Source organism: Plasmodium knowlesi (genome assembly GCF_000006355.2).
Source record: "Plasmodium knowlesi strain H genome assembly, chromosome: 13".
In the NCBI taxonomy this organism is placed as follows: Eukaryota; Apicomplexa; class Aconoidasida; order Haemosporida; family Plasmodiidae; genus Plasmodium; species Plasmodium knowlesi.
The window spans coordinates 1,778,904-1,791,039 of NC_011914.2; the positions used below are offsets into that span (position 1 = coordinate 1,778,904).

Below are 12,136 nucleotides of genomic sequence, written 5' to 3' on the forward strand. Positions count from 1 at the left end.
TCATGCAAAACGGAGGAGAGGATTGCCCTCTTCACAAATTCATCTTGCCTCATCTTGGAACTTCCTCATGTGTGTGCATTTTTTTTTTTCTCTCTCTCTTCTTTTCAGTACCCTCTGCCCCTTCTTCATGCCTCCTCTGCAAACGGTGCTCTTTCCCCTTCTTAGTTCTACTCATCCCCTTATCTTTAGCCTTGCCACTGTGCTTGTTGTGATCTCCCTTTTTTCTATCCCCCTCTTGATTGTCCCTGCTTCGCTGTGTTGCTTCCCCGTCCAGTGGTGGTGTTTCCTCGGCAGATTGTACGAAGCTGACTTCGCCCTTTTTCTTACCCCATGGATCTTCCACCGGACTGTCCCCCTCGTCAAATCCTTGTATGGTTACCTTTTTCTTTGCGCCTCTCCCTAAGGAAACATTCCCAATATTGGGGTTGCTGCTAATTTTCGCAATTTCCGCGGGGACGAGTTCAATGTTCAGGTGTAATTTCTTATAGTTCGCTTTAGCTCTGTTTAAAAATTGATCAAAGTAGGGAGTTAACAATCTATGGAATTCAACATCAACAAGAGATAACAAAATTGTTTGCGTGTCTAAAACGACATTCGCAGTTCGTCTGATATTTTTTATTAGGGCCATTTCTCCAAAGTAATCTGCTCTTCGAAGGGTCGACAGAATAAGTCTGTTCTTATTAATTTCGGAATTTTTTTCAACAGTTGCTAGACCTTTACATATGATGTAAAACTTATCATCATGTGTGTTCTCCTTTATGATTGTATGGTTAGGCTGATAATGTTCAACCTTCATTGCGTAGGAAAGATTGTGGAGTGTTTCCTCTGGGAAGTATCTCAAAATAGGTACATTTTTAAGTAAGGCAAAAATATGTAAGCAGTTTTGTTTTCTTTCTTCTAGCATGTCTTTTAAGTTATCTCTATAGGATGATCTGTCTAGGATCCAGACGACAGAATTATCGGAGGTTATTTTTACTTGATAATCTGCCGGTGTTCCTTCAATAGCTTCATAACAGCCATAGAGCTCATAATTTTCAATCTCTCTAATGACAGTTTCAATTCCAAAAATGTTCTGGCTAATTATGTTGGCAGTCCCTTGGTAGAGGAATATAATAGGCGCATCATAATCCCCTTGGTTGGTTAGCACATCTCCCGAATTCATAACCTTCCGATTCATTAATGTGGAAAAGAATATTCTCTGGTCCATTGTTAAGTATTTAAAATGTATATCAGACTGCAACAATTTTACCAACTCTTGACATTCCTTAGAACAGGATTTATGATGACATTTATTGATTATTATTGGTTCTTCGTAATTTATTTTAAAAGTTGTTTCCAAAACTTGGGTACTCATTTTTGTTATGTCTTCTTCATTGCCTTGGAAAAAGTGAACCACCTGATTTAGTAGCGACTTTTTCTCATTGTAAGTTATGTAGGCTTGTTCCACGGAAACTTCTCCATTCAGAATGCTAAATACAATTTCTAGGGGAATCTGCTCCTCATTCATTATGTTAATCTCATCCCATATATTTTTTATATTACTTTTGCTGATTCCTACGCTATCACACACTAATTCAAAGTTGGAAAAGCTACAAAGACTATCATCCTGTGTGTTGAACTGAGGAACTATCTTCTTAAACGCTAACAAACTGCTTCCATAAACTTCGCACAGACGTAAGTTTAGTGAGTACATGTCGATTTGCTTATCTTTGTACATACTTATGTAAAACTGTGTTAATGTTAAGATGCTCTTTTCATCACAGAGGTACTTGAACAAACTTTCCATATTGTCTCTGCCTTCGAATAACTCCTCCAAATGTTGGGACATGATAAAATTTACAAAGTCGTTGTATTTTATATATCCAGTGTTGAACTTGTCTATACATTCGTAAAAATGAAAAATGGAATTGTATTCTGAGCAGATAACCCCCAGGAGCTTCTTCACCATTTTGTCTATCTTCAGTTCGGAAGAGTTAGCTGGACTCATTTTTTTTTTTAAAATGCTCGATGATTTATGTTGAATGGAGTTTGCTTCCTTATTATCTTTCGTTTGGTTCTGTTTTTCCTTCTCTTTTGATTCAGGGTTTACGCTTATCATTTTTGTCTCATCCTCTTTCTCCGATGCGCCTCCCTCTTCCTGATCACCCCTCGTATTGCTGCTAGGTTGAGCAAGGATTATTTCTTTCTTTGCGACATTTCCGGGGATTAATATTCCCTTTTTCTTCATCAAGGCTTTGATTTTTCTCTCTTCCTTCTGCTTTATCCGTTCGAAGACTTTCAATTCTTTCTGCTTAATTTCTTCCATTTTTTGCCTCTTCTCTTCCTTAATTTTTTTAATCTTGTCTTCGTTGTTCACAATGCTTAGGCTGCGCTTGGTGGAGAGGTTTTGGGATGTGGCGTGTTCAACATCGTTTTCACTTTCCGCAAGGGGGTCATCATCCATGTCTTCGTTCTTTGCATCATCTGCGTTGTTTTCGTCATTTGCATTATATGCGTTATGGTCTTTTAGCTTTCCCCGTCCTTTCCTCTTGTTGCGCTTCTCCCTCTTTAGCTTGGCATTTATCTCCTTCTCGAAACTGAACATCTCGTTGCTATCATCCGAAATGCTACTGAGGGAGCTCCCCAGTTCGGGGATCTTCATCGACACAGAGTGAAATTCTTCATTAATCTCACCATTACCATACATGGACTTGAGCCACGGCGGTAGGGTGTAATTTTTCGTGTATCTTATGTCTGCTTCCTGCAACAGTTCATTAAATATTATTCCAAAGTGTTCAATAAAGGAAAGCTTGTCAATGGCTAGTAGGTAGCAATTTGTGTGAGCTTCACAGGTGGCAGTTCTTAGCTGATTATTTATAATAGATAATTCTCCAAAGTAGTCATACTTGTACAAGTACACTGATTTTTTCCTTCCATTTGTAAGTGTAGATCGGTCCTCCTGTTGGTTATCCGTACTGTGTACATTGTTCATTTGATTAACAACATCTTCCACCTCTTTGTCGTCCACTTTAACGGAAACAATTCCCTTTTTGATTATGTAAAAATGGTCAGGGTGGTCGTTATTCCTTATTATGACTGCTCCTTTTCTGAAGAATTTAAAATTGAAATGTTTGGCACCATTGTACATCTGGTCGTCATTTAACTTCTGAACTACACTTACCTTCTTTAGGATTCTTATTACTTTTATTACAAATTCGTCGTCCTTCTTCATCATCATCACGCGGTTGTTTATACTCTCTGTTAGCTCATCCGTGTGGTTAATATCACTTTTTTTATTCAGCGTGTCGATAAAGGGGGCAAGGAATTGCTCATACAAGGATGCCTCTAACGTGTACAGTTCTGTATCCACGGAAGCCACCGCAATGAAAGAAGACTTTGTCCTATCCATAATTAACTGATGACCAAAGTATTGATTCTTCTTCACGGTGGATATTTCCTCATACACATTTTTGTACTGATTAAATTGTTGTACGGATATTTCTCCTTCTTTAACAAAGTAAAATTTGTCGAAGAAATCTCCTTCCAATATTATGTGTTTCCCCTTAGGACATTTTTCCCATTTCAGATGCTTAAGAAATGCTTTTTTATCCTTCATTTTGTTTAGTACATCTTTTAATACCTTAACTTTCATCAAGTGGGATTCCATTTCTTCCACAAAATATTTCTGTTCTGTGTTGAAAAATTTCAGCAGAATTTTATCCAAGTCACTGTAGAATGAGCCGATGTTGCTTTGGTTGATGTATTCCACGTCCAGCGTGATGTTGTCTGCTGACAAGGCTACTGAGGAGAACTTTCTACTTAGGGTACCAATTGTGGAGAGCTGCTTTGTGTATATCCTCGAACTTGATTTTTTGATATCAATTGGAATTTCCCCTCCATCCGAGGGTACCTTCTGCAGGATGTTTGCTCCTTTGGGGTGATTCCCTCCATTGTTGTCTTCCTCAAAAGGAGTTCCTTCCGCTCCTATGTTTCCACTTGAGTAATTCTTAATGATGTGCTGAATACCCTCCGTGTAATGGGTTCGGAAATATTCCACGAATTCTTTCACAATTTCTTTATTCAAGAGGGAAAGAAAATACTCCTTCGAAATACAATAGCAGTGAGCTACATCCGACTCCACCACCGCGTCACACGTTCTCAGAGTATTAAATATGAGAGATACTTCCCCAAAAAATGAGCATCTAGAAATGACCTTCACAGGGGTGCTCATCACACCATTACAGTAAAAATGTATTTCCCCTTCTTTCAGTATGTAAAAGTGAGTAGGATCATCATGTTGTCTTATGATAACTTTTTTTTTTTTATATTTACATTTTTGAACATTCATGGATAGGCTATTTTTTATGGCATCTGGGAAATTTTTTAAAATTGGTATATCATTGATAATCGTCATAAATTCTTCCGAAACTTCTCTTTTCTGTTCCACTAGATTTATGAAGTCCTTCGTGTATAGCTCCTTATTTACCTCAATCAAGGCTACATTTGTGTGTGCCGTGTAGGAGTGCATGTTGACCCTGTCAATCACGTTGATGCTGTTTATGAAGGAGTTAGCCTTTGTGGTGTGTCTTAAAATTCCATTCAACAGGATAAAGATGGTGTTGTTTTGGTAGAAATTGCCCGTTGCTTCCCCTTTGGATATTTCCTCTTTTTCTCCAATTTTTACATCTCTCCCCATTAGGGAGATAAAATCGTAGCCCTTTTTAAAACATTCTTTTTTTAAATTTTGTATGAAATTTTTTTTTTCATTTTTGTCCAAAAAATTAAACGGGGTGACATGATTCAACACTTGTACCAGAACCTCTATTTCGTCAATCGTCAGCGGCTGTGTTGAATCCTTTTCGTTTAAGTTGCTTAGTAAGCAAGGGCAGATAGTTCCCCCGAGTCTGTTCTTGTAGTTGCACATGGGGTCCACTTCCTTCTCTTCCTTGGTGTTTATTAGTTTGTTTTTAATTCCTTTGATGCCTTCTTCCGTTTCGTGACTCTCTATGGTTATTTTCCCGTTTAAAAATCCGCAAAATATTTTGTAGTCCAACTTTTCATACTCCAGAAAGGGGGCGAAGCTCTTCCACAGGGTTAAGCAGTGGTTCACATGTATCCCTATGTTGTACATCAGGCACATGAAGGTTTTTTTGCTTATTGGGGGAACTGTTCCTTCCTCCTGTAGTGAGTCAGCTTTGTCTTCTCCATCCAATTTCGTTACTTTTCCCACCTTGGCTGATTTTTCCTGTTTCCCCTTCTTTGCCTCTCGTTCGTGGAAAAAAACCCGGTCGCAGTGCTTGTACCTGTACCTGTTTCGCATGAACAATTGGAAGGAATCAAGCTGCAGGTCCGAATCGAGGTCTGATTTCTCGTCTTTATCGCTCTGGGTGCTACTCGTGTCATCTGTATCCCTCTCGTTATTGCATGTCTCGTGGTTGATTATCAATCCCTTTTTCACTGATCCGTAAATCTCCACAATCCTCCTTTTTATTTTAGAAAAGGGGCATTCAGACCCCTCGAAGTAAAAGTAAAGATCCTTCAGCTCGATGGCAAAATTAAAATCGTCCAGGGAAAAATACTCCTTGTACTGGGACAAATTTTGATTAACATAATTGTATCCATCATCCGGGATTAATCTGTTTTCTGCATTTTCCTTAACAAGTGGATTTGTACCAACAGAGGTGTTTGCCCCCGGTGACTCTTTCCTGTTATTATCATTTTGCCCAGTTGGACCCGTCTTCTGAGGGTCATTTTCTTCTCCCCCCTTCTTCTCCCCACAAAATTCTAACGTCTGTAATACCTTGTTTTTATTCGTGTAGTACACATAAAAGAGGATAGAGTAATACAACGAGATCACATCCTCCTGGGTGTAAGAGTGCACCCTCATTTTCTCATTTTCGGAAAAGAAATAAATAAACTCGTTCACACTGATGTACAACTTATTTTTTTTCTCCACAGATTTGAAAAACTCATTTACGTTATCAAAAGATTCGCTAATATGAATATAAATTAAATTTTTTTTCTGCATGGAAATGAAGTTGTATTTGTGTAACTCCTCTTTCATGTCTCTTTCCACCTCCAGATAACGAAATATGTGCCTCAAATAAATGTATCTCTTCCCTTTGTAGTTTTTGTCCATACGGTTAAAATGGTATGTGCATGTATCCTTCGATATTCCCACAATATCACAGAAGTTAACAAAAGAAACGTCGAATATTTTGTCAAAGTTGCTAATGTCTTCATCCTGGAAAAGGTTAATTAGGTTTATCACTCCACCTTCCAACAGACGATTTTTGAAACTTTCGTAATTTTCATTATTCAGAAAGAGAATCTTATGATATAGTGTTTTTAGAGAAGAGCTATTGCTGTTGTTGCATATGTACTCGTTAATGTGTTTTAATTCCACTTCGGTTAGGTGTCCTTGCATGTGTGAACCTTCTTTTCTCACTTCCCCCTTGACACTAGACTTATCCGCTTCGAAGTAGTTTTTTAAAAGGTACTCTAATATATCTCCTGCCATTACCTTCGCGTTGAAAACCTTATTTTTGTAATCTCTCACTAGGTTAATCTTGCTATGCACAATTAGATTCATGAAAAAGGTGTATACGTTCTTATCGTGCAGATGAAGCATTTGTCTGAACGCCTGAATTTTTACATTAGCATATTTGCTGTTGTCGAAGAGATCATGTTCAGAGTATTCGCTACCGGATTCGAGAAAGTTCTCATTGTAGAAGGGTTTAGGGGGTGGTTTCTCTCTCTTGTCCGTTGCTCGGATACTGTGCATGATTTCTTCGTCTGGGGGAGACGCACCCTGATCAACGTTTGGAGGGATTTCACTCTGATCAACATTTGGGGGAAGTTCATTTTGGTCGGAGTCTCTATTAGGTTCATCTAAAACATCATCCTTTCGTAGCTCCCCTTCATGGCTATCTTTTCCCGGTCCACTTTCGAATTCCTCCTTTTGCGCATCCTCCTCCGGGTGTATTAATTCTGACACGCCTACACCCCTCATGGTGTTTACTCTCTTAATTTCGTCTAGGGGGACCGATCCGCCAACGATAGTCTTCTGCTTAACGCTTAGTCTTGCTGGAACCTGCGCCGTGGCACCTACGTGATTTTCCCATTCACCCCGATTGACAACCCTTTCTGGATTATCTTCTCCCCCGATGTGATCCTCCTTCTCCGGTTCAATTGATAAATTAGAAAATTGGCTCTTCTTCTCGTCTTCCTCATCAACTGAGTTGGAAGTATCTGATTTGACGTGGTCGAAACTAAATTCTTCAAGATCACTTGCTCCTCCTTCACCTTTGTTTATTTCCCCTTCGATTGGTTCTACATCCAATGACTTACTCGATTTCATGGACTCTACTATACGTTGGCTGCTATCCTTTTTACTAAAATTCGATGCTCTTCTCTCCTTTTGAGGGGACTCCTCGATAAGACTGCTTTGATCCCTTTCATCCATCGAATTGGTAGAAGTAAACAAATCTTCTATACTTTTACTGGTCATATTTTCCTGTATTTTATTTTTATTTATATTTTTAATAGTATTTATTAACGCCTCTAGGGAGGAGTCATGTCTCCTGGGATGCTCTTCAGGCATGTAGAATTTTTCTGACATTTGGTCATTTTTTTTTAAATTTTCTCTTCCCATTTTTTCCTCTTGGCTATTATCACTACTGGGTTCGATATGGATGTTGCTCTTGTCATGGTTCTCCTCCTCGCCCGCTTGTTTCTCAGTGTGGGGTGGATCTCTGTCCACATTGCTCGCTCGTTCTTCTTCCCTTTGTTTATCTTTCTCCATTTCCCTCTGCTTTCTTTTCTCCATTTTTCTTTGCTTCTTTTTCTCCATTTTTCTGTGCTTTTCTTTTTCCATTTTTCTTTGCTTTTCTTTTTCCATTTTTCTCTGTCTCACCATTTCTGCTTCTATTTTCCTTTGCTTCTCCTCCACTGCTTTTATTTCCCGCTGTTTTCTTCCTTTGGCTTCCCTCTGTTTTTCCCTTTTAGCATCTCCCTTCTTCCTTCCTGCGGCTTCGATCGGCTCCACACGGGGGCGATAACTCCTCAGGGTGCTCTCCTCAGAATGGTGACTACCCCTCCTTCCATGATCCTCTAGTGTAACGTCATGATACTGAGTATTGTCCTCCTCCACATAAGCACTTCCCCTTTTTTTGTTGGATTCATCGTTATGGGAGACTTTCCCCTTCTGGCATGATTTAATGATCCTCCTTTCTCCATCGCCAGGAGTCCCCCTATAACTGCACTGTGCAGTGTCACAATTTTGCAAATGCAGAATATGCTTGTTAAAAAAATTAATGAATTTTTCTTTGCTTATCTGTTTTTTACAAACACCTTTATTTTGTACGAAATACTCGTAGATGTGTTTGTATTTTACGAACTGATAACTGATTTTTCGCTTAATGTAGAGGTTCAATTGGTCAATATTTCTGTTCCCACTGGGGAGGTCATCCTTGAGGTGGGTGTTCCTATGATTGTCACTTGTGTGTAATGTCTTTTCCTTACTTCTTAACCATTTACGCAGTGCCTCCTTGTATTCCATACGATTTAAGTACATTTCATTCCTCAATTTGCTGCTGTCCTTTCGTTTTTGGCTAGCCAGTTGGCGTCTTCCCGATTGTAGCATTCCATCCAATTCCTTCTTCCTCATGCTTATTAATTTTTTTATTCTAAAGTAGTATACTTCATTTTGCATGTCATTTTCTAGCTCGGCCAGAATGGCATCGTCTTCGTATTGTCTGCAAATCTGTTCAAATCTCCTCTTCTAATTAAAAAAAAAAAAAAGGGGAGGAATTTGTATTAAATGTATAGTGTTCACGTTTTAAAGTTTGAGGCGGGGGAAAGACTGTCTCGTAATATCAAGAATAAAAAAGTGGCATTTCACGGGGAGCGTTGATATTCCTCCAATACGTAACTGCGTAGACAAGTGCAACTGACAATCTACGAACACACACTGGGATATTCACCAAAATTGTGACGCTTCGAAGGAGGGTAGATCAGTTGCAAAACACACTTCTCCCCTAAAGGAGCCGAAAAAAGAAAAAAAAAAAGGAAAAAAAAGGCACAATAGAAAATACGAAATGTGCAACATGTATGCTATTAGATAAGTACGCGCATGCATGATACTCCTCATCAGAAGGCATTTTATGGAAATACTCCTCTCCTCAGTTGAGCCACTCACGTGGGCTATTTGCTCCTATGCAGAAGAGCCGACTTATGCATGCATAAATTTATTTTTATCCGGAGAAACACATAAATACGGACACTTTAATCTTCATAAGCAATTATGCAACATTTTAACATACACAGAGAAGGGCACCTTTTTTTTTTTTTTTCTTTCAGAATTGACCACATCGATTTGAAAAATTAAGACAAATGACACCCCCATTAGTGTTAGATCAGCATCATATTTTGTGTGAAAAAAAAAAAAAGAAAAAAAGGTCTCAAAAAAAAACGAAAATGTGAGTGTAACTTTTTCGGTGAATACAAACAGGGGTGAGGGAAAATCGTCCCAATTATGTGTAAGAATGGCAGGATGAGGTGCATACATGTGGAAATATTGCAGTGGCCCCACATGCAATGAAAACGCAAGTAGAGGTGTAACACATATGAACACTTTTGGGCACCACTTGGAGATGGGCGAAAAACGAATAGTCCAAGTACCCTTTTTATGTAAATAATGTAGAAGCGCAAATATTTAAGGAGGGCTCACCAAGCGATAAAACAGCGATGATAGCAATTGCTCTACCGTTTAGCCCCCCCCCCCCCCTCCATTTTGCTAATGAATACTGAATATGCCATACGAATTCTAACGTTCATACATGTGAGCATACCTGGAAGCAACGGGCGTCCTGGTTCAGCTCCCTAATCCGGTTCCACGATTGGGTCAATCTTTTCTCATTATGGTCAATTTTGGAGCTATTAATTTTAAACAAGCGATAAAAATTTGGTGTACTCAAATCAGACAGATAGTTGTAATATTCTGGGTGTTCCCTCCTTGAAAGTTCGTCTTCTTCCTGATTATTTCTATGATCATAGAACATTTTCCACGGGACTGAACTCCCGTTTTCACTAAAATGGTGGATCGAATCATTGCATTGATGCAAATTATAGTAGTTCATATTTTGGTCTTTGTTCAATTTGAGCAGTTCACTTAGGTGATCCTTTAATTTTTCCCTCATGTCATACATGTACGTTCGGTAAATAAGAGATTTCTTCTTTTCACTTGATAACTGTTGTTTCAGATCTGCATTTGTACTTTGCGAGCGGCGTAATTTATGGAACATCATTTTTGTACTATTATTTTTGTACAACTCGAGGTTATCCCTTATCGAAGGATCTAAATTGAAGGAAGCGGAATCGTAGAAGAAGTTAAACTTTTCCACTAAAAAAGGATCATTCAAAATGAAGGTTTCTATTTGTAAAATTTTTTCTTTTAAAAAATCATTCTGCATTATTAATTCTGCTTTTTCCACTTCCATCAGATTCATCTTCTTTTGGAACATAAGTGGTTCATCATATTTAAAATTTTTATTAAGCATGGATAAAATATCTTCCAGAATTCTTGTACACTTGAGAATTTTATTTATTTTTTGTTCAAACGTCATGTAGTTTACCTGAGATGGTTGTGTGTTCCCGTCTATTTCATTTCTCCTCCCCAAGATGTTTCGTCCTTCATCTTGATGTGGCCATAGTTGATTGGGGCTTTGACTTAGAAATGCATTTTCTATTTTCACCTTTCTGTTTTCCCCATTTGTGTGTGGTTCATGTTTGTGCATGTTTAGCAGGGTGTTGTTCATTTGTGCGTTATTTTCATTCAGGGAGAGGTTTTCCCGAAGCATTTGTTCATATTTGTATTTTATAAACTCGTTTTCGTCACTCAGTTTGTGCATTTCATTCATGCACATGGCATGCGTCCCGTGCGTCTGGATCGGCTCATGAGTTCTATGCACCCTGCGAGTCCCTTTTTCATTTTTGTAAAAATCGAAAGCATCCCTTTCGTTGCATTTTTTAATTAGTTGCTCATTTTTTTTTTTCAAAAAGTAATTTTCTTGCTTGATGAAATTATTTATGTTGACTAGTCGCACGACATACTTTTTTAACGAGCTGTGTATCAGAGAGACGTCATTTATATCTTCTCGTGCCCCCGCCAGATCAACCTTGCAGTTGTTTCTGTCCAGACATTCCTTCAGGTAATCGTGGATGTTTTCTATTGCTCTCGATTCCAGGTCATCCATATTTTCCTTCCTCATATGGGATTATACACTGCGCAAAGTTGTGCTGTATGAGTCTATTTCCAGATTGGGAAAACGTTTCGGTTTGCTTGCTAAGCTTTGTTCTGCCAACCCTGGCTACTCCGATATGCGCACTTCCGTTCGTACATCATGAGGACGTCCTCTATAAAGTGGTCTTTTCTGTTCAGTTAGAATACACACGATTTTTTTTTTTTTTTTTTTTTTCCTCACACCTTGCTTACATTTCGAATCAGTTCCCCCCTGGGCGCATTTAAAAAAAAATTTTCTTGTAGAACAATTTTGCAGGAAAAAAATGAAATGTGTAAAATTACACTTTTGGGAAAATTACACAAGTCAGCATAAATTCTGCCACACTCGTGAAACATTAATTTTTTTTTTTAAAAGAAGACTGAGTGAGCATCGTCAGTAATGTTAACAAATTCCTTGGTACATTTGACGTGTTCACGGCGTTTATAGCATTTACACTGATCAGATGTTTATAATGTTTAAAAGGGGAAAAAAAAAAAAAAAGAAAAAGCGGACCAAATTAAACCACAATAACATAATGTACGTACAAATTTTGACAGTGTACGTGTACCCTTCGGATGAATAAAAAAAAAAAAAGATTGTCCATTCGTCCGTTCAATTTCCCCCTTCGTGTCACTGTGCATGTCTATAGAAAAAAAGAAAAAAAAAACGTTGACTCTGAGAGGAGGGGTGTACCCCTCCGTTAAATGCATTGCCGCCGAATATGCGCGCACGCAGAAATGATCAACTGGGGCAAAATGGTTAGCGCCAAATTGTCTGCGATAAATTCTGACAAAATGGATGACGTGAGCCGGCCGAGCGAGTGAGTCAACGTCCTCGTGTTTCGTTTCACTGCCAAGGAGGAAGTTCCTCCCCAC

General features: G+C 38.6%; 1 protein-coding gene across 1 annotated transcript; it reads right to left on the bottom strand.

The window, feature by feature from the left end:
- Positions 1-49: 49 nt before the first annotated feature.
- On the bottom strand, positions 50-11,249 carry PKNH_1340600 (rap guanine nucleotide exchange factor, putative; the record flags this gene model as incomplete). The annotated part of the gene is made up of 2 exons (XM_039113566.1): positions 50-8,761; positions 9,831-11,249. The coding sequence occupies 2 exons, from the start codon at positions 11,247-11,249 to the stop codon at positions 50-52; spliced, it is 10,131 nt and encodes a 3,376-aa protein (XP_038969942.1).
- Positions 11,250-12,136: the final 887 nt, after the last annotated feature.